We start from the raw sequence: 25128 nt of genomic DNA on the forward strand, positions 1-25128 counted from the left end.
GCTGGCCTGGGGCTCACTTGTCCTTTGCTGGCTCTAGTTGCCCATGCCCAGCTGGAATGCTCCACGGGAAGCCCTGCATTAGCAGGCAGGTTGTGGGTAGGGCGGGGGCTCAGTGCGAGCTGGTTTTGTCGTCTGTTCCCCTCCAGGCTGCTAGCCTGAGTTGGCTGGGCCCAGCAGTGTCTGTGGGAGAGACAACACGTGGACCTGGCGCTGCCCTAGAGAGAGGGTTGCATGGGAGTGAGAACAGGTGCCCGGCAGGCTCACAAGCGTGAGGAGGGTGGGATCTGTACAGCGTGTGACAGAGCTGAGTGGTGCGTGGCAGTGACTGCGTGCTGGGTAACGTGGCCTGGTACCGCTGAGCAGTGCCCCCTCTGGTTGAGTGGGGGATGTCATTGATGGGCTCTAAAACCGGTCTCCTCTTTTTCTTGGTTGGACAGGTCGTGGACAGGGGTTGGGGGTGTGGGAGGAAAGCGGGTGAGGGGGAAGCCTGTCCATCTTGCAAAATTTGCTGCAGAATCCGCCCCTTGCCACAGAAATGTGTTCCAGAAACCCAGCTTTCCTAACCCTCAGTGGTTGTTCAAAATCTTTCCAAATGTGAACTTAGGGAAACTGATGCAGTGATAGCTGAAACAGTAGCTCTGAGAAGGGTAACCCGAGAAAGTGCACCTCAGCGTGTTAACTCTGAAACCTAATGATGAAAATGAACACGTCAAAGCCTACTTCACTGCTGATCGTTTTACCAGAAACATGCAGCTAACAAGCTCATCCCACAACCCCAACCTGCCTCCCACAGTCTCCCTGCCGGCCCAACAGTCTGTAACACAGGTGGGCCTTATTTTTGCACAGCTGTATCCTACTGCTCATTAAAAATAGCAAATATTGGGGCCGTGGGAAACGGATTCAACATTGGACAGAGTGACATGAGGATATTGACATTGTCCCATTTCTGTGTTAGCCCAAAGCTGCCGCAGAATTCCCAGCCTGCCGCACTGGGCTGCAGTGGAAACCAGGGGGCCGTGCTGCAGGAGGTAGGTCCTGCATGCTGCCGAGTATGCAGAGAATCGGTCAAAGCAGCCGTGAATTCCTGCACTCACAACCATCTCTCATGGTATTTTCCTGGCCCATCAGTATGGGTGTTTTCTCAGTAGGGTCTGGAGTCTCTCGGTGCTGGCGGTGACCAGCATTCCCAGGTCGGGGGGTTACTGTGCCTTGTCTCACTAGTTCATGGCCTGCTGTTTGTTCCTCCTGCAGGACTGCCCACAGATTCTGCCCTCCACCCAGATCTACATCCCTGTGGGCGTGGTGAAGCCCATCACTCTGACAGCCAAGAACCTGCCACAGCCACAGTCCGGCCAGCGCAACTACGAATGCATCTTCCACATCCCCGGCAGCGCCACCCGTGTCACAGCTCTGCGCTTCAACAGCACCAGCATCCAGTGCCAGAACACCTCGGTGAGTCCACGCTCCTGCCCGGCCGGGCCTGGGCTGCTCTTCCATCGCAGGGGGGGTGTGAACACCATTCCTGCCTGCAGAGTGTCTGTGACACCTCCCCTGGCCCTTCTCCAGACAGAATGTGTTTCGCTTCCAGGTCGTTCCTCTCCGCCTGCCCCACAAACTCCACGGATTAAAGGTCACCCCAGCTGCCTTGCTTGTTCCCTGGCTGGTTTTTGTCTCTTTCATGCTTGATCGGCAGGTGGAAAATGTAGGTTCATGGGGCCTTGGGAGAGATTCTCCAGCTCCTCGCGCTCTGTCTCTCTCCCCCCCTCTCCCCCTCAGTCTCTGTCTTTTCCTTTCCCTGTCTCTTTCCCCTCCCAGCTGCAAGGAGAGATTGCTTGGTGGAATTGTTCCATGCAGAATCAACACCCCTCCCTCCTCTGCTGTGGAGCCAAACCGACCCCAGGGGGGACCCTCCCATGCTTTATGAGAATTTCCAAGGAAATTTGCTTATGAAAGCCAAAGAAAGTAGCCTGGGCTGGAGCCAGCTGGGCTGGAGTTGGAGACTCTGCTCCTGCTTCCCTCCTTCCCTGTTTGCACTTGATTTCCCCTTACACGGAATGATCCCACTTTACAAGTGGAATTGAGTTAATTCCTTATTGCATGCAGCATTGCACTCACTCACACGTGCTCACACATGTCCAGTCACACTTGCCCAGCCTGTTTGGCTGCTGCCCATCAACCCTGGGCTTCCACACACAGCTCTGCCGATAGCTGTCAACCCTGACCTGCAGCCCCCGCTACTACTCCAGTCCTGAGCTCTTACACACACCTCTACCAACGCCCCTCACTCCTGCCCTCCAGCCCCTCTGCTTTTCCATTCCTGAGCTCTCACACAGCGCTCTGCCAATGCCCCTCAACGCTGAACCTCTTCCCCTGCTATTCCAGCTCCTCTTCCCCAGCTCTGACGATGCATTTCAGGCCCATCCCCTATTCTTCTGCCAGTGCACCCTCTGTCTAGACCTCCAGCAGTCCCAATATCCCCCACAAACGCCTCTGCCGATGCACCCCCTCTTGGCTGGCCTGGATGGGATGAGGAGGAGAGTGGCTTTCACAGCCAGGCCACATTGTCCCTCCGGGAAGCTCTGTGTGCGGAGAGCACTGATGCTGCGAACAGACAGATCTAAAGGCTCAATCCTCCATTCACCTCTAAGGAATGCTGCTGCTACGGTTCCTCTGCTGACCTGCTGGGCTCTGTACCGACCTTTCCTCATCTGCATGAAAGGGGCCCCTCCTCCCTCGCTTTCTCATTTAATCCTTTCAAAATTTGTTTTCCGTCACTCGCACCATGAAACTCGTTTGCAGCCCGATGTGAGCCGCGCTCCCTGCTCTCCCATCCTTCAGCTGCACAAGTGACATTTAGAAGCTATTGAAAAGCTGCTGTTCGCTTGAGACAGCCTGTCCTTCCTCTGCTCCCCCTCGCCGGTCTCACTGGGGGGTGTTAGGCTGGGCCTGGAGAACATCACATTCTCTCTCTCTCTCCGCACTTGTGAGTTTGGGTTGGGGAAAGGGAGCTCGGCAAAGGGGATTCTTTGCCCATGATGTATGTAGTGTGTCTGGGGGAGAGGAGATGCTCTCCACCCAGATGGATCTGCTACTTAAACTATCAGCTATGTTCTTCCCCGGCTGGTTGGCAGCAGGGCAGCTGCCCCCTTCCCTGGATGGGCCCGGGCTGGTGGGCAGCGGGGCAGCTATGCCTTTGCTGCTGACAGCCTGGGACCCGACCCAGCGGTATAAAATGTCTGAACCATTTTCTGGTAGAGAGGTGACGAAGCTGGTACCGAGGGGTCTGCAGGGAAACTCCTAGGAAGAAACTGTTCATGGGAGAAAACTCAGGCTAAGATCTACATTCTGTTGTCGTCTAAGTTAACGGGAAAGGGGAGGGGACACTTACCCAGTGTACGTGTGCTGGGCTGAGGCCGGGCTTGGAGCAGAGCCTGCTCACAGCTGTAAAATGGCTTGAAGTCGCACACAGAGGTGTATGAGTTCAGGTGAGGGGCAGATGTGGGGTGGGAGGAAGCAGCAAGGGGCAGCTGAACTTGTAAGATGCCACGGTGTGTGTGTGTGTGTGTGTGTGTGTGTGTGTGTGTGTGACACACCTCCACACAGACGTGGCTGTGAATGCAAGCTACAAATGGGCTCTAGAGAGAGTGTTTTTCAGATTCTCAAAGGGTCACTGACTCCTTCACATCACCGTTTCTGTCCTGGGGAGCTCTCCCAAATTCCATCCTGTCCTCCACCTGTCTGCCACTGAGCCCTAAATGCTGCACACACCTAGCAAGCCTTAAATCCCATCTCACGGACAGCTAGCGAGCCTTGACTCCTGCCCTCCATTCCCCATGGTGAGCCCTAAGTCCCGCGCCCGTCTCAGCCATTTCCCTCCTGGCAGCTTGGCAAGGTTCTGGGTCCAGGGAGGGCTGGGGAATGCTCTCCAGGTGAGGCTGAGATGCTTGAACTGTATCTGGGAGAAGAGAGGAAGCCAATGCAGAGCTGGAGCAACCTGGTCAGGCTACACTTTGCCCTTCCCTCTGTGGGGCCGGTGCAGGGTTGTCCTCCACCAGGGCTTTGCCCTGTAGAGATAGTGAAGGCACATCAGGTCCCATCTTATCCATCCCCTTGACCTCATACTGGTGGGCTCAGTCTGTTTTCCAGGACTCCATGTAGCCCAGTTTTAAATGTCTGAAGAAAAACTGAATGAAGAAGTCCATGCTCTCTTGCGGGGTGTGTGTGTGCGTGCATGTGTGTGCGCGCGCGTGTGTGTGTGTGTGTCAGTCAGAGCGAGATCAGACTGCTCCCCCAGCGAGGAACGCCCGAGCTGGACTCTCAGTCCTGCATCGTGGATAGCTCTGCTGCTCCGTCTCTATCAGAGTCTTGTAAGAGATTCTTTGGAGGTCAGCGGAACGGCCATTTTCCCAGCAGGAGGCCAATTACACAAAATACCTGCTCAGCCATCTGGGGGCTGTTACTGCTACACACGGGCTCCTGTACGAGGCCTAATCGCATCCCAACTGCCAGTGCTCGCAAGCCTTGAAATGGGGTTGATTAGGAGGTTGGGGGATTCTGCAGCCTGGCAGCGCTTTGTCAGCTGCGGAGGAGGGAGGAATGGGGTTTCCTAGTCACTGCAGGACAGCGAGGCTGCACAGAGTCTGAGCCCAGCACAGAGACATGTTACCAGTGTGCCAGCCACATCCATCGGCGGGTAGCCACCCAGCGCACCCGCGGGATGGCTCTTTGGGGAAAGACAGTGCAGATGCAGCAGGTGCATGGGGAAAGGTCATATAGCTCCTGATCCTGCAATTGCTTATTCGCCGGCTTGGCTTTACTCATGCAAGTAGTCCTGTTAAGGTCAATAGGCTTACTCGGATGAGTAAAGCTACACACTTGCCTGAGTGTTGGTAGGATCAGGACCCACATCACAGAAGCCAGCATTTCCTTTGCTGATCTGCCCATTACCCAGCATCCTTGGGGTGTTTCCCAAGAACAGCCAAGCAGAGCTGGGTCCTTGCCCTTGTGCTCCCCAGGAGGTCAGAGCAGCTTTGTGTTCGCACCCCGCCTCAGCGCTCCAGTACCTGCCAGAGGTCTGGTGGGGTTTGCTCTCAACAGAGTGGGAAAGAAGGAAGCCAGGCAGAAAATGTGAGAGAAGCACAGAGGTGGTGGGCGTCGGTGATCTCCCAGCCTTAAGGTGGGTATTCATCCGTGAGCATTTATTGAGGAGCCACCCTGTCGCCATCTCCTTCCCTCCCCAGTTTATTCTGCGCCTCTGCTCTCAATCCCACCTCCCTGCCCCTAGCCTCCCTCCTGCCAGCTCACTCCAGCCCTCCAGTCATGGGCTCTCCCCTCCTGGGGAATTCACTCTTTTGACTTGTTCTTTCCCTCCTCCCCTGGAGACGCAGAATCAATTCGCTTGGGTCCAGTCCGGTGAGGTGCTGAGTGGATCCTCGATCCTGCTGGCTTCAGTGGGAGTTAAGAGGGCTAAATCTTCTCTTAAACCGTCCCTGGTTTTGTAGCGTATGGGTTGGCTTAGCTCACTCTGAAGCGCTTTGGGATGCTGGGTACTGACGGGCACGATATAAAAATAAATGGCATGGTTGAATGGTAGCGGGAACACTGGCTTAATGGGTCTTGAAGGTTGTATCTGTTACACAGCCCGTGGGAGAAGCCTGTGTCTATAGAAATGCAAAGCCTGGGAGAGATGCTGCCGTGACTGGGGGCGAGTAGGTGGGGTTTTGGGGATGGGGATGGGAATTACTGACACTCTGTGCTGATTTCTTCCCATTCCACTACTGCCTGCGAACAGGGACGATGGGAAATGCTAGGGGCAAAAGGTAACTTCTGTATTTTCAGAGCAGCTCTGTGCATTCCCACAACGGTGCATTAACTGCACGGCACCTGGAGCTTTTATTTAAAGGAACATGAGGGCTCTTTAGTTTAGGCACCAACCAGCAGGTTTTATTTGAAACACGAATGTATTTTAGAGTCATAGACTTTAAGGTCAGAAGGGACCAATATGATCATCTAGTGTGACCTCCTGCACAATGCAGGCCACAGAATCTCACCCACGCACTCCCGCAACAAACCCCTAACCTATGTCTGAGCCATTGAAGTCCTCAAATCATGGTTTAAAGACTTCAAGGTGCAGAGAATCCTCCAGCAAGTGACCCGTGCCCCACGCTGCAGAGGAAGGTGAAAAACCCCCAGGGCCTCTGCCAATCTGCCCTGGAGGAAAATTCCTTCCCGACCCCAAATATGGCGATCAGCTAACTCTGAGCATGTGGGCAAGACTCACCAGCCAGACACCCAGGAAAGAATTCTCTGTAGTAACTCAGATCCCACCCCATCTAACATCCCATCACAAGCCATTGGGCATATTTACCGCGAATAGTCAAAGATCAATTAATTGCTAAAATTAAGCTATCCCATCATACCATCCCCTCCATAAACTTATCAAGATTAGTCTTGAAGCCAGATATATCTTTTGCCCCCACTGCTCCCCTTAGAAGGCTGTTCCAGAACTTACAATGCTTAACTCTAGAACCATCCACTCTTATGAATTATTTGTGTTACAGTGGAGCTATTGTGCTAGGTGCTGTACAGACACCTGGTAAGAGGTAGTCCCTGCTCCCAAAGAACTGAAAGGCGGAACAGAGAAGAAATGATATGGGCACAGAGAGTGTGCAGGGACTTGCACAAGATCACACAGCAGCTTAGCGGCAGATGGGGGACAGAGAACCCAGGTTTCCTGTGTCCCAGTCCAATGCTTTATCCTTTGGACAGCACTGCATCTCCTGCTTGGAGTCCACATCTCCATAATTAAAAATTGCAAAGAGGTTGCCATTTGGCTAGTATGAAAACACAGGTTTGGCCTAGAAATGATCAGATGTGCCCTGATAGCAAAGCAAAATGTCTGTGTGCAGGGTGTAGAACATTGGTCAAGTTGTCCTTGAGTTACAAATCATTGAGATTTTGGGGCTAGTCAGAATTCCTTTGTAAATCCAATTTTCATTCCCCTTCTAACTCTGCACAAGAGAAATCTTTCTCAAATGACAGGACCTGTCTTTACTTTCAGGGTACACTCAGTGCCTGTTTTAACATTTGAAGGCAATGAGCCAGCCCGTTCTTTAGAGTGGGTGCTTAAAATTCACACTTCTTTGTAATTTTACTCCTCTATCCTTTTTCGGTCCATCTGGCTTGATGATAACACTTCACACTTTCCATGCAGTTAAGTATAATTAATGATGACCTGCAGTAGGGGGTGGAGGAGGGATTGAGTTCCTACCCTGGGTTGTTTCTTTGTGATGGATAAGGAAGGCTGGAAACTTTTCCTGTGTTTTTGTTTGTTTGTTTAAATTTGACTTGTTTACAATGTTAGAAAGTTATCTTGTCTAGCCAGAAGACACTCTAGTGACTGGAGAACTAGTGAAATGCTGAAATCACCAGAGACTGAAAGTTGTGTAATTGAGCCCTCTGATTCAGGAAGGTCCTTAAACATAGACTTAATTCCCATGACTTTTGCGGAACCCACACATGGGGTTAAGTTCTTTTCTGGTTAGGGACGCTTTCTTGAAAGGTGCCAGGGAGGCTGAATGAGGAAGGCATTTTTAATTGAGAGACGCTTTGTCTTGTGTTTAATTTTAGTAACACTTATCTAACGCCAATGACTAGTTAACATTTTGAAGAAAAGACATCTTTGTTAAAGATTCAACACTCCATCCAGTAAGTTATGAAACCTGACAATATGCATTCTCTGAGACATCTATCCCGTCCTCCAGTAAAACCAAGGGACACCAGACATGACATTCCTGATATTTGTATGGGTAAAAAGCAAGCAGAAAAGACCCTACAACCCCCTGCCCTTGAGCTTTCTTTATACATCATAAAGAAACAAAAACAGGGCACAAGCTCAATTAAAAAAAAAAGTTCTTTGCATGTCAACTTTAAATATAGTGCTTTGGTTAATTAAAATCCTTAAAGAGGCAGAAACTTCAGCCTTATTATTAGGCATAGTGATGCACTGAAACTGAAATATGTATCCTTTGTGCAGTTTAAAACTCCTTAGCATGTAAAAGTGTGGAGGTGAACACTAGCCTCAATCTTGCAAACCTACCTGTGAGTAAAGTTACTTGTGCAGGCAAAGTGTTCACAGGCTCGGTGCCATAGTGTGAAATGGAAGGTTGATAAATATTCGCATATCCTCACAGTTGATACAAGAGTACTTGTGGCACCTTAGAGACTAACAAATTTATTTGAGCATAAGCTTTCGTGGGCTACATCCCACTTCTTCGGATGCCCACGAAAGCTTATGCTCAAATAAATTTGTTAGTCTCTAAGGTGCCACAAGTACTCCTGTTCTTTTTGCGGATACAGACTAACACGGCTGCTACTCTGAAACAGTTGATACAGTCTCTTACGTGTGTAGGTAAACCATCCTGTTCTCCCAAGCCCTTACCTCTGCCCCCTATTGCCCACCTGCCAGACGTATAACAGAGTCAGTGTCACTGGTCCAGCGGCTGCAAACAGTAAACAGCCACACTGGTGGAAAGCAGCATCGTTTTTCATAATCTGAGGCATTGCTAGTAACACAGGGAAGAGTTGTTTTTAATTATATGGGGCCAAATTTCTGGTGTAGCCGATATGGGTTAAAGGAGTTACACCAGGAATGGATTTGGCCCAAGTTTTTTCTCCTGAGAATGTTCCTTTCCAAGGTGAAATGTCAGTCACTGAGGCCCTAGAAACGTTCTGTCCATTTACATTGTAAAATAAGAATAAACGCCGGCTCTCCTTTCTGCTCAGACTTGGGTTTGTAGTCTGGGCACTTTGAGGGGAAATGTAGCGCTAAGCTATTTCCCTTTCCCTTTAACAAAAGCCACGCTTGGTGGTGAGCAGCTGTGTCAACTGTGGAAAGCCCTTTCGGGCCATTCTCGTTCAGTTCCCCCCTCACTCACAGCTGAAGAGTCACTCATCCTTCATGCATCTTATCTCTGGCTTCCAGCCGTCGGCTCTTTGAACTCCGTCCCTTCCAGCATGGTGTTCCTGGTGTGGAGAGGCATCCGCCAGCATAACTGCCTCTTTGGAAAACGAACGGAACGGCGAGTTCCCCCCTTTCCTTTTTATCCCGGTGGCAAAGTGGCCTATGATTGGAGAACGCTCTTCCCATGTCCCAGCGCGGCGAGGGGAGCCAGGCTGATACTTACTGGGTTTGTTTGTTAGGAACTGGAACAGGTACAGAGAAGGGCTACTAGGATGATCCGAGGAATGGAAAACCTGTCTTATGAAAGGAGACTCAAAGAGCTTGGCTTATTTAGCCTAACCAAAAGAAGGCTGAGGGGAGATATGATTGTTCTCTATAAATATATCAGAGGAATAAATACCAGGGAGGGAGAGGAATTATTTAAGCTCAGTACCAATGTGGACACAAGAACAAATGGATATAAACTGGCCATCAGGAAGTTTAGACTTGAAATTAGACGAAGGTTTCTAACCATCAGAGGAGTGAAGTTCTGGAACAGCCTTCCAAGGGGAGTAGTGGGGGCAAAAGACATATCTGGCTTCAAGACTAATCTTGATAAGTTTATGGAGGGGATGGTATGATGGGATAGCTTAATTTTAGCAATTAATTGATCTTTGACTATTCGCGGTAAATATGCCCTATGACTTGTGATGGGATGTTAGATGGGGTGGGATCTGAGTTACTACAGAGAATTCTTTCCTGGGTGTCTGGCTGGTGAGTCTTGCCCACATGCTCAGGGTTTAGCTGATTGCCATATTTGGGGTCGGGAAGGAATTTTCCTCCAGGGCAGATTGGCAGAGGCCCTAGGGGGTTTTTCGCCTTCCTCTGCAGCGTGGGGCACGGGTCACTTGCTGGAGGATTCTCTGCACCTTGAAGTCTTTAAACCATGATTTGAGGACTTCATGGCTCAGACACAGGTTTGATACAGGAGTGGGTGGGTGAGATTCTGTAGCATGCGTTGTGCAGGAGGTCAGACTAGATGATCATAATGGTCCCTTCTGACCTTAAAGTCTATGATTCTATGAATTCTTGTACGGTTTCTCTTAAATTAAGAGGGATCCCGAATGTAAATACTCTTGGTGAGCAGATTGGTTTGTATTCTACCTATGCATGGCTCTAGCGCTCAAATTACTTGCAAACCCTAAGTAAGCCTCCCAACACTTGGGAGGTAGGCAGTATTGTCCCCGTGTACGGGTGGGTAAACTGAGGCACAGAGAGATTACGGGATTTGCCCAAGGCTGCAGAGCGAACCATTAGCAGAACCAGAAATAGAGTCCTGACTCCAAACACTAGCAGCACTTCCTCTTGTGTTGAACGAGATGCTGGGCTACTTACGGTGCCATGGTGCTGCAAGTACTGGGGGCTGGGTAGATGAGTGGGTGGGATCTCGCATCATTTCCATGGCTAATACTAAGCCAGATGTCAGAAGGCCTCAAGTGGATTTGAGCAAACATTTGGCTTGTGCTTTGATCAGACCTAATTCCGAGAGTCTCCAGATTATTGTTGATAATATTCTGGGCCCTGTTCATGCTGAACTCAGGTTTCTCGACCGGGTGAATCTGAGGGAAGGAACTTGAATAAGATGCGGGGAGAGGAGAATGGTAAAAGAGAGAGAGGTGTTGTAAAATCAAAGCCCAAGCATTACTGCCAAGGTTCATGGTGTTTGTGACGGTATTTTACTGGGCCTGGAGTATATTTATAGGGGAACATAAATCATACATACATGCCCTGTGATGAGTGCTGCACACCTACAGTGTATGTATCTCTAATTAACCAGCCACCGAGAGTGAAATAGGATTGGATCCTACAACCCCAGAAATGTTGGAAAAAACCAGGCGCGCTCTCCGAGCAGCGCCTACATTTATCTTTCCTGCAGCAGTGTTTAAAGGGAAAAGGGAGTATCAGGAGAGTTTGATAGGATCCAATTAAATTCCAGCAGATAAAATAATGATGAATTGCAGTTGAGCCCCAGCGAGACACGACGTACATTACAGCCGTCCCCATAGTGCGGGGAAGAAGTTGAGGTCATCAACTACAGAAAAATAGGACACAGCTGCAACTGTACCGTTCCTACAGAAATGCAATCAAGGGGAGCACACACATGAGAGTGAGGAGAGAACGTGTGAGAGTCTGTGTGCGTGTGTCTATGAGAGGGAACTCTGAGTGTTTGTGCACTGAGCTTATGGAAGGTAGATATACCATGCCAATAAAATGTACAGTTCTGGGAGAAAAGCTGAGCGGCCCAGCTTCCTTCTTGCAAGTGCTGCTCTGAATAGGTCTTGCATCACATGCCTCTGAGGAGCCTGGACAGGCTCCTGCATTCTTGCTGGGGTGGGAGCGTGGTGGTTTTGGTTTGTATGAATGGGGGCAAATGGAATTTGGAGGAGCAGCTCGGAGCAGATGGCTAAAGAGATTCTTGTGCATAGATTTCCTGTGTCCCGATGTTGGATGCTGGGAAACTGAATTCTATGGGGTTCCTCTTCGAAGGCCCCACTTTGCCAACAAATCTTTCTCCCCAAAGAGGACAGGTTCCAGCTCCCCTTGGGGCCCATCAACCCCAGTCCAAGATCAGCCAGAGGGACAGAGATGGGGCACATTGAGGCTGGGAGTCAGGGGGAAGAGTGGGTGTAATGACTTTGTCACTGCTGTCTGGGGCTGGATTCACACACTTGCGCTAGAGGTGAAAGGTCATATCCCTGTCCCAATACCATGGACCGTACAGACCCACAGGTGCTTGTGACTGAGAGAAATGGGTTAGGATGGTACGAGCTGCTATAGCTATCAGGATTGAGATGAAATTAACCAAAGGAAATTGTAGGCTGACAATCAGGAAAGTCAGTGAGATAGGATTAGGATGAGTCTTGAGAGAGATGGTGGGAGCTCTCGCTTGAGTGATTTCTAGCTGGACTGGATACACTGCAGGGAGCAATCAGGTACAAAGTGAAGAGGAGTGGGCAGGCTGTGGCATCAATGAATCCAGCATTCCTAGCGAGGCTCCACTGGAGTTATCCCCGTGCTCTATCTTCCAGGGAGGCTGTTCTGCTCTGATACACCAAATGTGAGATCAAGGGATTGGGACCAGGGAACTCCTGACTCTGCTGCTGAGTCACTGTGCGACATTGGGCACGCCCCTTCCCCTCCTTTCTAATCTGTGAAATGGGGATAATGCTGACCTACCTCCCAGGTATAAAGTGCACTATACGTGTGCTGAATACTATTATTCTGCCAGCCTGGCTGGAGCAGGGGGAGAGTTTGTGTACGTGTCTGTCTGATACGTATCTCCTTAGTCCTGTGTCCCGTGATGATGCATGTGCTGCAAGTGGCATGATGCAAGAGAAATGCTCATGGGGTGGGGAGGTGGGGCTATAGTTTGCTACTCAGGCAGGAGTTCCTATTTTGGTCCCCAGGCAGCAAATTTCCCTTCTGTATGGCTCCTCCTGCAATGTGCCCGTGCTGCTTGTGTCCTCCAAGGACTGTCTGATTAAACGAGGGGTTCTTAAGCTTTTTCACAGGCAAAACATAGCTTCATAGGAAGACTGTCTGCTAGGCACGTCCCCACCATTGCCCAAATTGTGCCGTCCTTCCTATTCCCCACCATCACAGAACAGCCCGTTGGCAACTATAGCCATTGATTAACTGGGCACTTAATCCTAGCAAGGTGTTTAATGGGTGTTTAATTTCTTTTAATGCAGTTTAATAGCTAAAAACCAGGAGGAGCCTGCACCATGTGACCAGCTGGCTTTCTGTGGCTGTGGTTTGGGAATCTTTGGGTTAAGTGACATGTAATAACTCACTGAACAATCTGACCTGCCCTTCGGCATCAGTTATTCACTCAGCCCAGCAGAGGGAGCACAGGTTAAAGGGGAACTGGAGGCAGCATGGCATAGTGGTCTGGGCATGGGCCTGGGACCCAGGAACACCACAGTCCCAGGCTTGGCACTGACACTGATCTGGGCCAAGTCACTTCCCCTGTCTGCACTTCAGTCACTCATCTGAAAAAGGCAGATGATAAGAATGCACTTACCTGCCTCCCGGGGTGGGGCTGGGGGAGTTAACCAGTTACTTTGTGTAGTCTTTTAAAGTGCAGAGTCTTACCGCTATGGACGTGTGAGTGTCCTTGTTATTTAATAACATCTTTACATTGAAATACAAACACTGTTTGGGATTCCAGAACATGCACAGAACCCATCTGTGTAGCCTTCGACAACCATTGGAAATCAGCCACCTCTTTCCTTAACTGCCAAGTCCCCAGGTCAGGAATCTGTTTCCCTTGTAACAGTCACGACCGGTAAATCGGAGTATGGAATGCAGCAGCTTCCTTGCTCTGCCGTAGGTGTTAGTGATGCCATCAACTATTGTAGGAGAAAACAGCTCGGAGTCCTGATCTTCGACACTGGGGGATAAAAAGCCATTCAGCTTACCTTATGGGAGATGGCATCTGCCATCTGATTCAGATGTTGCATTAATTTAAAAAAAAGAAGAAGTTTCCATTCACCTTTAACAGCAGTGAACCTCCTATCTGATAGCTCCAAACCCAGGGCCTGATTCTCCCCTGCCTGTTACCTCATGTCCTTTACATATGCAATACCTGATCAAAATGGGCGTGTTGTACATTCACTTTGCACAGGCCTAAGTGATGATGCAATGCAATGGAGAACAAGGCCCTATTCTAGCTAGAGGATTTCTCTGGTGCCTGTCACTGTAGTATCGAAACATCTGTCACAACAGTATCTGTTCAGACCTGTTGGATTGTCCCTAGAGCTCTGCTGACATTGGCACTGACCCTGGTGCACAAACACGGAAGTGATTTATACACAAAGGCAAAGAGCTGCAATCAGTTGCAGCTCCATCCCTGAGAACATGGTTGGGGGTGGTTGTTTTTTGGCGGGGGGGGGAACCCTAGACTCATGGATACCAGAGCCGTAACTGGCCTGCGAGCTCGCATCTAGCCCGTTGCCCTGATTAAATTGTTAATGTAGGTCAACCCCAAAGAGGGCAGACCCTGGAAGGAATGAGAAGAGATTTTCCAGCTCCTAAGATGGGTAAGGGTGTAAAAAGAAGAAGCCGGGTGTAAGCAGGAGGGGTTTTTTGGCTGTGCTTGTGTAACACTAGCCTGTGGTGTCAGACTCCTGGCCTGGGAGAAGATTCGCTGGCTGCTTTCCCCACCACTTCTCTTACACACCCACTTTCCCTGGCTTCCCCTGCTGGGTTTCAGGATACGTGTTGGGCTCCCTTCCTATATGTAACGTTCAAGGAGACGCTCGCAGCAGTTCTGGAAAGACCAAAAGGCTGGCTTGGCCTCCCTCCGGTTGAGTCATGGAGAGACGGGCAACTGCCAAGTTGGCCCAGGAGAAGCTGAGCCCAAAGGAAAGAGCACTTGTTTTCCCAGGGGGCTCCCTGGAGTGGCTGAAAGAGATGAGAGCTCATGTAAGAACATCTTGGACAACAGGGTTTAATAATTCACAGCCCTCTGTCACCCTCCCTGCAACGGGAGCTGCTGGGCTCCCCAGCTAAGTGACCATTGAAACAACCAGCCGGGGCTGCCAGCTCTTATCTTCCCACTTGCAGGAATAGCTAAGGTCCATTTCTGAACAGAGCAGTGTGTTTCCCGTGCTGTGCACTGCTGGCTGCCCTGCTGGGGGTGGCCAGGCCTAATGCCATCAGTGGAACATAGCAGGGGTGCTGTGGAATCACACCTGCTGTAGCACTTTGTTGTCAGAGTCTCTGGATTCTGGCCCGCTCAGCATTCGCTTGCTAAGTGAGCTTTGTGCTTGAGGAAGGGGCCTGAAGCCCTGTGCTCCGTGATCTCTGTGTTTGGGAGGCGGGACGGCCTGGAGGGAAGTGCAGGGAACTGGGAGTCAGTCTCTTGGCTTACATGGTCCCTGGCTTTGGGATTGGGAAGAAACACCCACTCCTGGACCCCAGATGAGGACCCTGGCAGTGGTGGCTTGTGGACCTCAGCAGGTGCTGTAGATTGCATTCCATGCAGTTTGCTGCATGTGTATTTAAGACAAGACCTTAACCCAGATGCTGTCTGCTCTGGGGGACGTTAATGATTCCACAGCCCTTTTCACTGAGTGCTAGACTAAAAGGTTGAGGTGTGTGCCAGGGGCCGCCCCTCTCCATTCCAGAAAGGGCTGCATTTCAGCGATGCTGGCAGGGCACTATGGGATACTTCAAGTTGTACTGCGTGTCATGAGCCCTCTTCCTGTCCACACACTGGGAGGGGAATCCAAGCCTCTGCCACTCTGGGTCTCTGGGGTGTTTCAAACTCCTGGAGCCTGAATGGCGTCCAGCCACTGCCCCAAACTTGGGGTCTCTAGACACCCTCTCAGGGTGCAGACCATCTATGTGGCAGCCCCCTCTGAATGTTGGAACCCTCTGTCCAGCCTCTCTGGGTGCAATGTTGACACTTCAGATTCCCCGTTTACTCAAACACACCCTGTCCCAGAACTCCACCCCAAAGGTGTGAAGCGTCTGGTTTCCAGTTTCAGCTCCAGGGGCACACTGCAGTTGTGAAGCAGCCAGTACACATACACTTGTTCAGTCTAACTGCCTGACGCTCTTCTATCCTTAATCATGTAAAGCGCAGGAGAGTGCAGATCGTACAAAACAATGCACAGCTGAACCCGCAACGGCCCTCGCTTCCTATCTTACCCTTCCTTGTGAGCCGTTGGGGGACCATCTCGGAGCAGGCAGGCAGGATGTCCCATCCTCACGCAGCTCTTACATGGTGAATGGCCTCTCCCTTATGGACTGGAGAAAATGGCCCCCAAACAGACCAGCCTCTGCCTTTTTAAAACCTTTAGCCCCTCTGCATCAGGGCAGCTTCCCTACATGAGCAGAAATCCCTTCGGGTGACTTCGTTGCCAAGGTGACCTCCCCACCTCCTAAACCAGGGACCAATCTTCTGTCTACTGTGAATAGATTTCAAAGGACTGGATACTTAGCTAGCCTCTGTTCTTCGATTGCCACCAGCGTTTGGACCCTCACCCCAGCTTGGAGGCAAACAGATCAGGGACAAGGCAAAAGGCGGCTCATTCAGAATGGAGTTTGCCTGATATGGACACATAGGACTCATAATCCTACAATTCATAGACTGTACAGACAGATTCCCGATTCATCACACTGTGTGTTAGAAATTAGAGATGGGTTTGATGTGAATGCTCCTGACCTTCCAAAGGACTCGAAAGCTGAACCTCAAGCCAACCGTTCCCGTCTACATGAAGGGCTGAACTGAAGCCCTGGCTCCAAACCTCCTGTAGGGCCGGGGGTGTTTGTAATTGGCATCTGAGTTGCATGGCTTTAGCTCATCTCAGTAGCGAAGGTCATACATGACTGAAGTGAACTTCAGAACCAGGGCAGAACTGTCACCATTGGCCATGATCATTCATGCATTTGGCAGAGCGAGGACTGGCAGTGTGTGCAGCTCGGAGACCGTTCCTGCCATTTCTTCCCATTTCACCGTGCACTTTGCTCTGCTCAGACAGTGCCGCCCTTCCAGTGCACCCTTCCTTGCCCGGGCCATGTGCCGTCGCTCCAGGAGTCTCAGAGCTGAGTGGGGAGGCCTGTTCTTCCAGAGGCAGATGTGCAGTCTGTTGGGTCTGTCCCCTCCCAGCCTCCCACATGTGCCTGTTGCTGTCTCCAGGGCTGGCGCGTGAAGGGTTAATCATCTCTCTTCTCCTCTCACCCCCACCCAGAAGGAACTCATTTCCAAAAGGAGCTGGGGCAGAGAGATGCAAATAAGTGTTTCGGACAGCTGCAGGCTGGATGCCTTCCCGAGATGCCGGGGCCCCAAATGAGACATGTCAGAGTACAAATTGAAAATGCCAATTTCACTTAGGCTGCCATGCTGCTCGTCACAGCTAAATCCTGCTCCGTTGCCCCTCCCCCAACTCCCACTTCCCAAGGCTGCCGATTGACGGTCTCCACTCGTTAATGTAGTTTGTCCCTCTTAGGGGGTCCTTCAGGCTCTGCCCACCTGTTGAGGTGGAGGTAGGACAGAAGGGAGGATACACCTGCTAAGATCTGAATTCCTACCCCCTTCTGCTCTGTCATCCTGGGACCAGTGGGGAAGGCCTGCAGAGCTCAGACGTGAAAGGCCTTCACTGGCTATGATGTGCCAAGGAGGGTTGGATGGGAGACCGCCAAGGAACACCTCATGTAGTGGTGGTGCTGGCTCAGCTGAGCGTGAGTCTGTGCTGGAGCCGTGAGTCACTAGGGTGTTGATGGTGGCAGTGCTATTCTGCTGAAGCTTTCAGCTGAGCTGGAAAATAGAGCTCTTGGTGGTTATGATAATGAATAGCCCAGTGGTGGTTTCAATTGGATGTGTCATTCTTCTTCACTTCCTGTCATAAACTGCCTTGCACCACTGAGCAAGCAGTAGCTGCATTCCACCCTGGAGGTGGCTGCATTTCACTAGTGGGGGTGCGCGCCATGCATGGATTGTAACCTGTGGTGCGGCCCGGGTGTGGGATACCCAAGGCTGGTGGGGCAGGTTGTACAATGAGATCAGAATGACCCCAAGTACTGCTTCATGTGTCACCTCCTGCTGCTGCCTTGGCTTTGGAGCAGAGTTGTTTTGCTCCATCTCCTTGGCCATCCTTCTGCCTCTTGCTCAGCAACGCACTGCTGCCTGTGGGCACCTCCCCTTCCAGCTTTTGGGAGCCTGGGGATGAGGCGAATGGCCGCAGTAAAGCAGAGCCCTGTAGTGGGGCTGGCGCGTCTCCTGCCCTGAGCCGCCATGTGGGAAGGAGGGAAGGGGTGGGCCTGCAGGGCTTTCTGGCTTTGTGGGGCAGTTGGTTTCCGCTGAGGTGCTCCCTCTTGGCCAATCCCCAGAGGAGCACTGGGGGAGCTTCTCAGCCCGCCAGCTGGGTTAAAGGCGAGACATCCCAATAACCACAGTGCACAGGTTCAGAGGAGGGGAAGCCCCTCATCTCTTCTGGGTGCACCAGTAATGGGGCAGGGGCCAGGGTGTAATCTGGTCTCTGGCCCAGGCAGAGAGAAGTCATGGGGAGTAGCCATTCCTCCTGCCTACCCCCATGAATGTAGGGCACAGAGCCCAGATGTCCCTCTGATTTTACACTGATCAGGGATCAAACACTGGCACTGAGATCACCCCGTGCTACCGTCATTGAACTACCAGGCATGCCTTTCCCTGTGCAGGCCTCTAGCGGAGACCAGCACAGCCCAGGTAACAGTTACTGGCCTGCTCACATGTGCTCTTGGTCCCACCCAGAAAGGCCAAGGAATTTGCCCCCTTGCTAGCTAGTGGGGGGCTGCTGCAGTAGCTATCACCAGCCCGAGCGCCAAGAGGCAGCTTATCCAGGCTGTGCACTGACACAGAGTAGGGCAGTCTGATGTGAGCACGAAAAATGTCCCCTTGCCCTATTTCTCTCCATATGTTCCGTTCTGAGTCCTAACCCCCTTGACTGTGCTCGGGTGTGTAGACAGGCTACTAGTATCTTTTTCCCTTAGCACCTTCCCTCCCAAAAAGTTCCCAAAGTGCACCTGTACAGACAGGCATACATGCAGCACTGCTGAAATGCAGCCACCTCTGGGAGGAAGGGCAATGGCCAACCGGTGCACAGCAACATTGCACTGGGGAACTAATGGCTACGGACTGCAGGGTGAAATCCATCTCTGATAGGAGGTGCTCTAGGGTCTTTAGTGTCGATGGAAGGGCGGGCGGGATGCAGGATTTCCAGGTCTCCTGGAAGTTCCCCTGCTCAGTAAGCAGCACAGGAACCAGTCCGTTTACCACTGAAGAGTCTGACCTCGCTCAGTGTGCATGTATAGTTTGAGGTACAGGCTTACACATCTGTCAAAAGGCAGGTAGTGCCCAAATCAGGCCCTCCGCCTTATCTGTGCACCCAGCTATTGTGTGACCCCATGGCGCCTGGCCCTGAAGGCTAGCGTGAGTCCCAATAACTCCTCGACTCTGGCAGAGTCTCCAGTGTACCCAGCCCTAAGGGGGGATGACTCCTGTCTGCACGGAGCCAGGTTTGGTCTGTCACCGCTGGACTCATGCCGCTGCCACCCAAGCTGTGCAGTTCAGCCCACTGCTGCTGCTTCACACAGAGGGGGCAGGATCCTAGTGGCTGGAGCACAGGATTGGTACTCAGGACTCCTGGGTTTTATTCCCAGCTCTGCCACTGACTCACTGTATGAACTCAGGTGACTCACCTCCTCCTACCTCGCTCTTGCTCTCTGCCTCAGTTTCCCCATTTGTAGCGAGCTTGGTGATTCTTCCATGAAAAGTTCCATATCTAATACAACGTGGTGATTAATTTAGCTCAGGCAAGGGGATGCAGAGGTGTTACTGGCTCCCTGGCAGGAGACAGCCCCTCCCCCTGGTACTGGTATCTGTTCGGTCCCATCTGAGGGCTGCAAGGGGGAATGAATCACTTCAGTTTCCTCTGAGCCATGCACAGAACTGGTGTTGAAGAAAGGGATGGACCAGGGGGCAATGCTGCCACTTACCCTGCTACCGCCGTTATCACGCCCAGTCTGTGAAGCTGGGCAGCAGAGTAACTGGCAGGGGTTGGGGGTGGGGTCTGAGCCAAAGAGCACCAACGCGGCCGTGTATGTGGCTCCCAACAAACTCCAACAACCCATGAATCATTCATTTAATCTCTCCTGACACGCCTGTCATTTTCTCCAGAGAGGAGCGGAGAATCTCTCGCCAGAGGAGGTCGTTAGCTGTCAGGGAAGGTTCCGTCTGCCTTCCTGTCTCCCTATCGATTAATCCTCCGCCTGCGTGCAGGGGCTGTGTAGGGATTGCTGATGGGGCTGCCAGGAGTTTGGCTCAGGTTAGAAGCAAGGTAGACAGTGTTGGTGGGGAGGAGACCCAGGGGCAGGGTGAGCAGTTTGCTGGAGCTCTAATCTCTACTTTCTTTGTCTTTGAACTGCCCTCTGCTTACCTCCCCAGAGCTTGAGCTTGGCTTGAGTTCCTTGGGCTTTGCAATCCAGGCATGGGGTGGGGGTGGGGGGTGGAGTTGTGCTCCACTGAAGGTAGAATCCAGCATCACTTGTGCTCTGCAGAGGGCAGAAAGACAGCTCCAATCTCTGCCAAGGTGTGGGCAGCACAATCGTTCCATTTAAACAGGCCGCCAGGGGAAAACGCTCCTTACTCTGGCCACAGACTGAGCCTGTGTATCATGAGGACTGAGGGATAATTAATCGAAGCAGTTCCCCCCCATGTTGTTCCCAGAATGGCCCCGTTTCTGGGCTGCAGGTGCCGGTGCTGCTCTGGTGAAGACTATCTTACAGATTTGTTTTGTGAGCTGCTACAGATAGCAGGGTCCATCCCGACCCTTCCCAGAGAGAGACACGTCGTCTCTCTGTGCTCCCGGGTTTGCCTTGCCCTAGTCCCTAATGCATGCTTGCCCGCATCACAGAGATGGTTTTGAATCCGGATTGCGGTGGGTTGTTAGAGCAGCGAGAGGCCCAGGCCTGCAATAGCAGGGAGCGGGGACTGCAGGTTAGGAGCGAAGGGTGTCAGCAGAGGTGGGAGGATCAGGAGATCCGAATGGCAGTGGATGCTGAGAGGCAGCCTGGTGGAACATTGGCAGAGCAGTGGGGGGGTCATGACTGGAATAGCAGTGGGTGTCTTTGCTTAGGACTGAGGTACGTTGGCAGAGCCACAGGGAACGGGAAGTTGCCCAGTCGGTGCTAGGAGTCTCTGACTGTGATGAGAACGTATCAGATTCCCCCAGATCTGTGAGGCTGTGCATTAGCCTCCCCTCCCCCCATCGCTGTGCGTCAGCGCTGCACCTGTGGGATGGGGCTAGTAGTCCTGGCCTTCAGCTCCTTCCACAGCAGCAAGGAGAGGCATATGGTAGTGTCCAAAGCCCCCTGAGGGAGAAGCAGCTGCGGTAGGGCACAGTGCCATTAAAAGCAGCTCCCCTCCCCCATCCCTGGGGCGAGGGTGGGGCATGCCGGGGTAATGGTTGTGCTGCTCCTCAGCGGGGAGGTGCTAGAGAAGGGCAGTGTTAGTAGGGAATGGGTCTCGCCACGTGCCCACGTCAAGCAAACCCAGTACAGCATGGCCCCGCTGGAATGGGCTCTGGCTGCAAGGTGCCTATGAGCTCAGTGTCCCCAGGCGGCTCCATGCTCCCCCACCTCCTGTCCACTCCTGTCCCCGTGCCCCCTTAGCATGTAGCAAAGCCCTCCCAGCCCCTCTTCTAGCTGCTGGGGGCGCAGGTGTGCTGGGGGTTTTCTGTTTATTGCTCCCCGGCAGGGACAGTTTCCGGCTGGCTGTGGGATCTCTTTGGTTAATGGGGCTTGTTGCTGGTTTGAAACCCGTGGTTTGCATGACATTTCTTTCTTTGCTAGTCAAGGCCTGTGGGCGGGAGCACTCTCTGCCTGTCCATCAGCCGCCAGTCGCTGTGGCACAAAGGCACCTGCGGTGCTGGACCCATCCCTGCTGATCGTCTGAGCCAAGTCTCTTTCCTTCTCCGTGCTCCCACTAGGGAAGAGTGCATTAGCGGGGAGATTCCTGGGCCTCTCTTCATCCATCAGGGCACGTCTGGCTTCCCTCCCCCCGCTGACGAAGGGGCTCTGCTTTCTTGTGTCTCCCCTTGCAGTATTTCTACGAAGGGAATGACATCAGCGACCTGCCCGTGAACCTGTCCGTGGTGTGGAATGGAAACTTTGTCATCGACAACCCCCAGAACATCCAGGGTAAGCAGGGGACATGATCTGTCTGCACAGCCCGCTCGCGAGCCTCCCAGCCATCAGCCTCTAGCTGAGGCTTGATTAGAGCCGGGCCCTAGAGGGGAAGCCCTTCATACCCATTCCCAGCCCCCGGAGCCAGCCAGTCCCTTAAGCAAGATGCGCTTGTTCCAGAAACATGTCCTCTGCGGAGCACCGCACTCCAGGCCATCTGGTCAGCGCAGATCCCAAGGTGTTAGCGGTTCCCAGACATTTGGCTGGCCCGTGCGAAATAAGCCAGTGGGTCTCTGCCCGGGTCCTTATGGGCAGGTGGGCAGGTGCCCTCGTCATAAAAAACACCAATGCGTGGATGACCTGACACCCCTCTGCCTTCCCTTGCAGCTCACCTATACAAGTGCTCGGCCCTGCGTGAAAGCTGTGGCCTCTGCCTCAAGGCAGATCCGCGCTTCGAGTGTGGCTGGTGCGTGACGGAGAAGAGGTGCACCCTGCGGCAGCACTGCCCGGCCTACGAGAGCAGCTGGATGCACGCCAGCAACGGCAACAGCCGCTGTACAGACCCCAAGATCATCAAGGTATGTCTGGGATGGGTGTGTGCGCACACATGCTGAATGCAGTGCTGGAGAATACACTGCAGGGGGCAGTTCAGCACTGGCCATGGCTGTGGTGGACTAGCGTATTGAGTGCCATTGGTGTGCACGTGCCTGTACAGATAATTAAGGAGCCCAGCTTCCTCCCCTGAAGAGTTTAGAGTCTAAAGGAGATGGAGCATGGCTGAGCAGGGAGTGGGAGATACGGAGCTAGTAGCTCTCGGGCAGGGAGCATTGTTCAGACAGCGTTTCTCAGCGTTTGGAGAGGGAGGCTGCGAGGCACAGGGCAGATGTACCGGTGCAAGGGGTGGCTTGAGAAATGGGGTGGGGGCAAAGGGAGTGTCAAGGAGACCAGAGGTGGCAGAGTGCAGGGCTAGGGACATGGGGAGGGTGGCACAGAGGCAGAGTCCCTCTCTCTCCTAGTTAGTTATATACACTTTCATCTCTATTGTCTCTCTCTCCTGCTTGGCCCCGGTGAGCACGTTCCCCTGGCTCCCTGCCTGCTCTGGTGATGCGTGCCCTTGGCCATGCGGAATTCCCAGCAACACTAGTTGCTCTCCTGTCTGGGATCTCCCTGGCTCTCTCACGTCACTCTACCCTCATTTGTTCTGACACATTAAGCCTGAATTCCCTGTCTCACCTGTTGCTGCTGATCCCTTGACACCCATGGGGCGCATGCCTTCCCATGCGATGGGGGTGGGGATGTCACATCTTTCTGTACAGAGGGGGAAGTGCAGTTTAGTGGATTAGCGCAAGGGGCTGGGAGCCAGGACTCCGGGCTTCTGTTCCTGGCTCCGGCACTGACTTGTGTGTGATCTTGGGCAAAGTCACACCCTGGCTCTGTGCCTCAGTTCCCCTGCTCTGTAAAATGGTGATCATGATTCCGCATAATTAGTTAGTGCTTTGAGATCCTCAGATGGCAGGCTCTTAGGCCTGGGCTGCGCCTGAAATGGAGATTGACATAGCTGTGTGGCTCCAGGGTGTGAAAAAGCCGCTGAGCGATGCTGTCCTTACCCCCGAGGCAGAGAAAGCTGGGTCAATGGACGAATGCTCCTGTTGATGTAGCTACTGTTGCTTGGGGAGGTGGTGTTCATACAGCGACGGAAAACCCCCTTCCGTCGGTGCAGGCGGTACTACATTCCAGCGGGCTGCTGGCATGTAGCTATGCCACTATGGTCCCTGTAGTGTAAACGTGGCCTTGGTATCATGGGTTGTTTGTTTATTATTCCCTCTCCCCGGTTTTGCAGTAATAGCCTCTCTCTCGGTGCTTTCACGCCCAGAGGCTCCGCCCTTCCTCACATATTCCTAGGTTTCCTTGGATCCTGGTGTGGAATCCCAGGCAAGCCATGGGTCTGGGTTCTTTCCCCCCTCTTCCCTGCCCCCTGGGCAGTGGTAGTTCATCATCTCTGGTCTGTGACAGCTTTTATGACCTTCAGTTAATAAGATTGTGTATATTAATGTTAACATGTCTGTTGGGCCAGGCTCCAAGTGCATTAGGAGGGATTGGTGGGTAATTCTATTTGATGTGTTCTATTTACCCACGGATTCCGGGCCAGGCAGGCCTTGACGGTGTTAATTACCGGAGTCTCAGCACAGTATCTAATCTATTTGGGTTTCAGTGTCCTATCAGATGAAGGCTGGAAATGAGAGTCGTGCCTCTCCTGTTCCCCAAAGTCACTCAGCTCGGGCTGGTTATTGGCACTGAGGTGACTATTGCACTGGCCCTGCTGAGAAGTGTAATTCCATTGCAGGCACATGCCTGCCATTCACAGCAGTGGGTGGGAACCCTGCCCCGACAATGCCTGCTTGTCACCCATCCACTGGGATTTTGTTTCAAATTAATGATAAAAAATACTAGTGATTAAGAGCATTGAGCCATCCTATAGCAGAGATGGGCTGAGCCGCAGAGCCTGAGAGACATTCTGTTCTGGGAGCTGGATTGGCCCATCACCTTCCACCCAGGGACTGCAGCTGCAATCACGTTATGGAAGGGGGTAAGGACCGTTATCCCTCTTTTACAGAGGAGGAAACTGAGTCACCGGACAGGGAAGTGACAAGGTCCTGCAGCGAGTTAGCTATGGATTTGGCAGGAGGGCTTCTGATGCCATCCTCACTTCTAAGCACAAGACACACTGTTCCATACTGTGTGCATGACCCACGAAAGGGTCCATCCGACTCCCGTGTTCTAGGTATAGGAGTGTTTTCTTATCACCCCTTGTTGCCAAGGTTTAAATCACATAGGAATTGCCATGCTGGCTGTGAGCCGGGGGCCATCTGGTCCAGTGTCCTGTCTCCAGCCGTGCCCAGCACCAGATGCTTCAGAGGAAGGTGCAAGAAACTTCTTAGCCTCCAGAAAAGCGAGATTGGCTTAAACCCTGAAGCATAAGGTTTAATGGCTCTTCCAAAATGTCTGCTAGCATTAAAGCAGTCATAAGAACATAAGAATGGCCATCCTGGGTCAGACCAAAGGTCCATCTAGCCCAGTATCCTGTCTTCTGACAGTGGCCAATGCCAGGTGCCCCAGAGGGAATGAACAGAACAGGTAATCATCAAGCGATCCATTTCCTGTTGCCCATTCCAGCTTCTGGCAAACAGAGGCTAGGGACACCATCCCTGCCCATCCTGGCTATCTATCCTCCATGAATTTATCTAGTTCTTTCTTGAACCCTGTTATAGTCTTGGCCTTCACAACATCCTCTGGCAGAGTTCCACAGGTTGACTGTGCGTTGTGTGAAGAAATACTTCCTTTTGTTTGTTCTAAACCTGCTGCCTATTAATTTCATTTGGTGACCCCTAGTTCTTGTGTTATGAGAAGGAGTAAATAACACTTCCTTATTTACTTTCTCCACACCAGTCATGATTTTA

General features: G+C 52.1%; 1 protein-coding gene across 6 annotated transcripts in view; it reads left to right on the forward strand.

The window, feature by feature from the left end:
- The window catches only part of PLXNA1 (plexin A1), a 239942-nt gene that overhangs the window by 146056 nt on the left and 68758 nt on the right, over positions 1-25128 (forward strand). For all 6 annotated transcript variants that reach the window (XM_065408674.1, XM_065408675.1, XM_065408678.1 and 3 more), the window contains 3 exons: positions 1252-1452; positions 21589-21685; positions 22058-22248. In XM_065408674.1, coding sequence (XP_065264746.1) covers positions 1252-1452; positions 21589-21685; positions 22058-22248 — 489 coding nt within the window. The remainder of the gene's footprint in view (positions 1-1251; positions 1453-21588; positions 21686-22057; positions 22249-25128) is intronic.

This window comes from Emys orbicularis, chromosome 7 (assembly GCF_028017835.1).
Source record: "Emys orbicularis isolate rEmyOrb1 chromosome 7, rEmyOrb1.hap1, whole genome shotgun sequence".
NCBI lineage: Eukaryota > Metazoa > Chordata > Testudines > Emydidae > Emys > Emys orbicularis.